This window comes from Triticum dicoccoides, chromosome 4B (genome assembly GCF_002162155.2).
Source record: "Triticum dicoccoides isolate Atlit2015 ecotype Zavitan chromosome 4B, WEW_v2.0, whole genome shotgun sequence".
NCBI lineage: Eukaryota > Viridiplantae > Streptophyta > Magnoliopsida > Poales > Poaceae > Triticum > Triticum dicoccoides.
The window spans coordinates 547,554,163-547,555,696 of NC_041387.1; the positions used below are offsets into that span (position 1 = coordinate 547,554,163).

The 1,534-nt window shown below is 46.2% G+C and overlaps 1 protein-coding gene across 1 annotated transcript in view; it reads right to left on the reverse strand.

The window, feature by feature from the left end:
* Positions 1 to 880, reverse strand: part of LOC119291396 (probable 26S proteasome non-ATPase regulatory subunit 3) — a 3,897-nt gene extending 3,017 nt beyond the window's left edge. Inside the window, exons 1-2 of the mRNA XM_037570148.1 lie at positions 728 to 880; positions 446 to 636 (exon numbers count right to left, since the gene is read on the reverse strand). Of these exons, the coding sequence (XP_037426045.1) occupies positions 446 to 636; positions 728 to 809 (273 nt within the window). The 5' untranslated portion in view covers positions 810 to 880. The remainder of the gene's footprint in view (positions 1 to 445; positions 637 to 727) is intronic.
* Between the last annotated feature and the right edge of the window lie 654 nt (positions 881 to 1,534).

The window sequence follows — 1,534 nt, forward strand, 5'->3', positions numbered from 1 at the left end:
CCTCACCGATTTTGAATAGCAACCATACATATTAAACGCTACCATCATCAGTTCCAGAGTCCAGTTTCACCCAAAAAAAATCCAGACCAGTCAGGAATTACTGCCCCTCCGTTTGAAATATAATTTTTAGATTTTATTTGAAGAATTTTTTCCAGCATCAGATTCACCAGTAAAAAACAGGAAAATGAGTTACCAAAAGGTTTTGGTACCCTGAATCCCTGATCAGTACACACACTATGCAAGTATGTGACCATCGTATATGCAAAAATGAAACCAAGACGGAACTCTGACTTGTATAGGATAATAACCACCAGAGCTAACATGAAACTGTGAATTACGCATGGCAACTACTATATGGAGGCAGTGAGAGTATCATCATGGAAGCAACTGCAGTGAAAGACTAAGTCGTGGGTCATGACAAAACTCTGGTTCCTCAGAACTTTACCTTGGGGAGGAGGGGAGTGAGGCGGGCGTATGCGTCGCTGTTGGCCGGGAGGGCGAAGGCGAGGAAGGCCGAGACGTCGCGGGCGGCGAGGCGGCGGCGCAGGGCGACGGTGAGGCGGACGGCGCGGGAGATCCGGCGGACCTCCTTGGAGAGCGACCCCGACTCGATCACCGCGGCGATCTCCTTCAGATCTGGAGCACGAGCAAGTCAGAACAAATCTGAGGTACCCTGCGGCGCGGGAAGGAGAGACCTAGGGTTTGGGGGAGCGGGAGGGGAGCTTACGTTGGAGGGTGGAGGGGGCCGGCGCCGCCTCTACGGCGGCGGGAGCAGGGGCCGCCTGCGGCTCGCCCATCTGCACGTCCATCCCGGCGGCAAGGGGAGAGTGCGGAAGATTGGTGCCGAAGCTTGGGTGCGGAGGAGCCTTTTGCTTTGTTCCTTGCTTGTGGGTTAAGAAGGTCACGCTTTCAGCTACAAAGGGGTATTTTGGAAAATTGGAAGGAAATTTTCTCAACTCTGTATATGTTTTTCTCAACTCTGTATATGTACCATGAAAGAAAGATCTCTTCACCAAAATACTCGCTCTTTTTATAAGTCTACTAGAGCAATGCCCGTGCGTTGCAACGGGGCATAAATATTATAATACGTTAGCTTGTGATTTACCTGTAAATAATAATACGATTGTGTAAATAAATGTTCATCAAATATGCTGGTGAATTACCTTATATTTTGATTAAAATATGATAAGTAAATTAAAGTGGAATTGGTTCAGAAGGTAAGTAAATTAAGATGATTGATTATCATATATATGGAAGGTTGGACGAAGGGGTGGTGTGAAGAAAGGTGAAATGGGAACCTTATGTTCTTTTTAAGTAGTAGAGATTTATACAAGGCCCATACTAGTTAAGAAAAAAATTGTCATTGATTTCCGATCAGTTCATCAACTCTCATGTAGTACAAAGAACACCAGAAGTAAAAATTACATCCAGATCCATAGACCATACGCGACGATAACAAGCACTGAAGCGAGGCAAAGACGCGCAACCATCATCACCCCCTCTTTCACCGAAGCCATCTAAACATTGTTGTAGT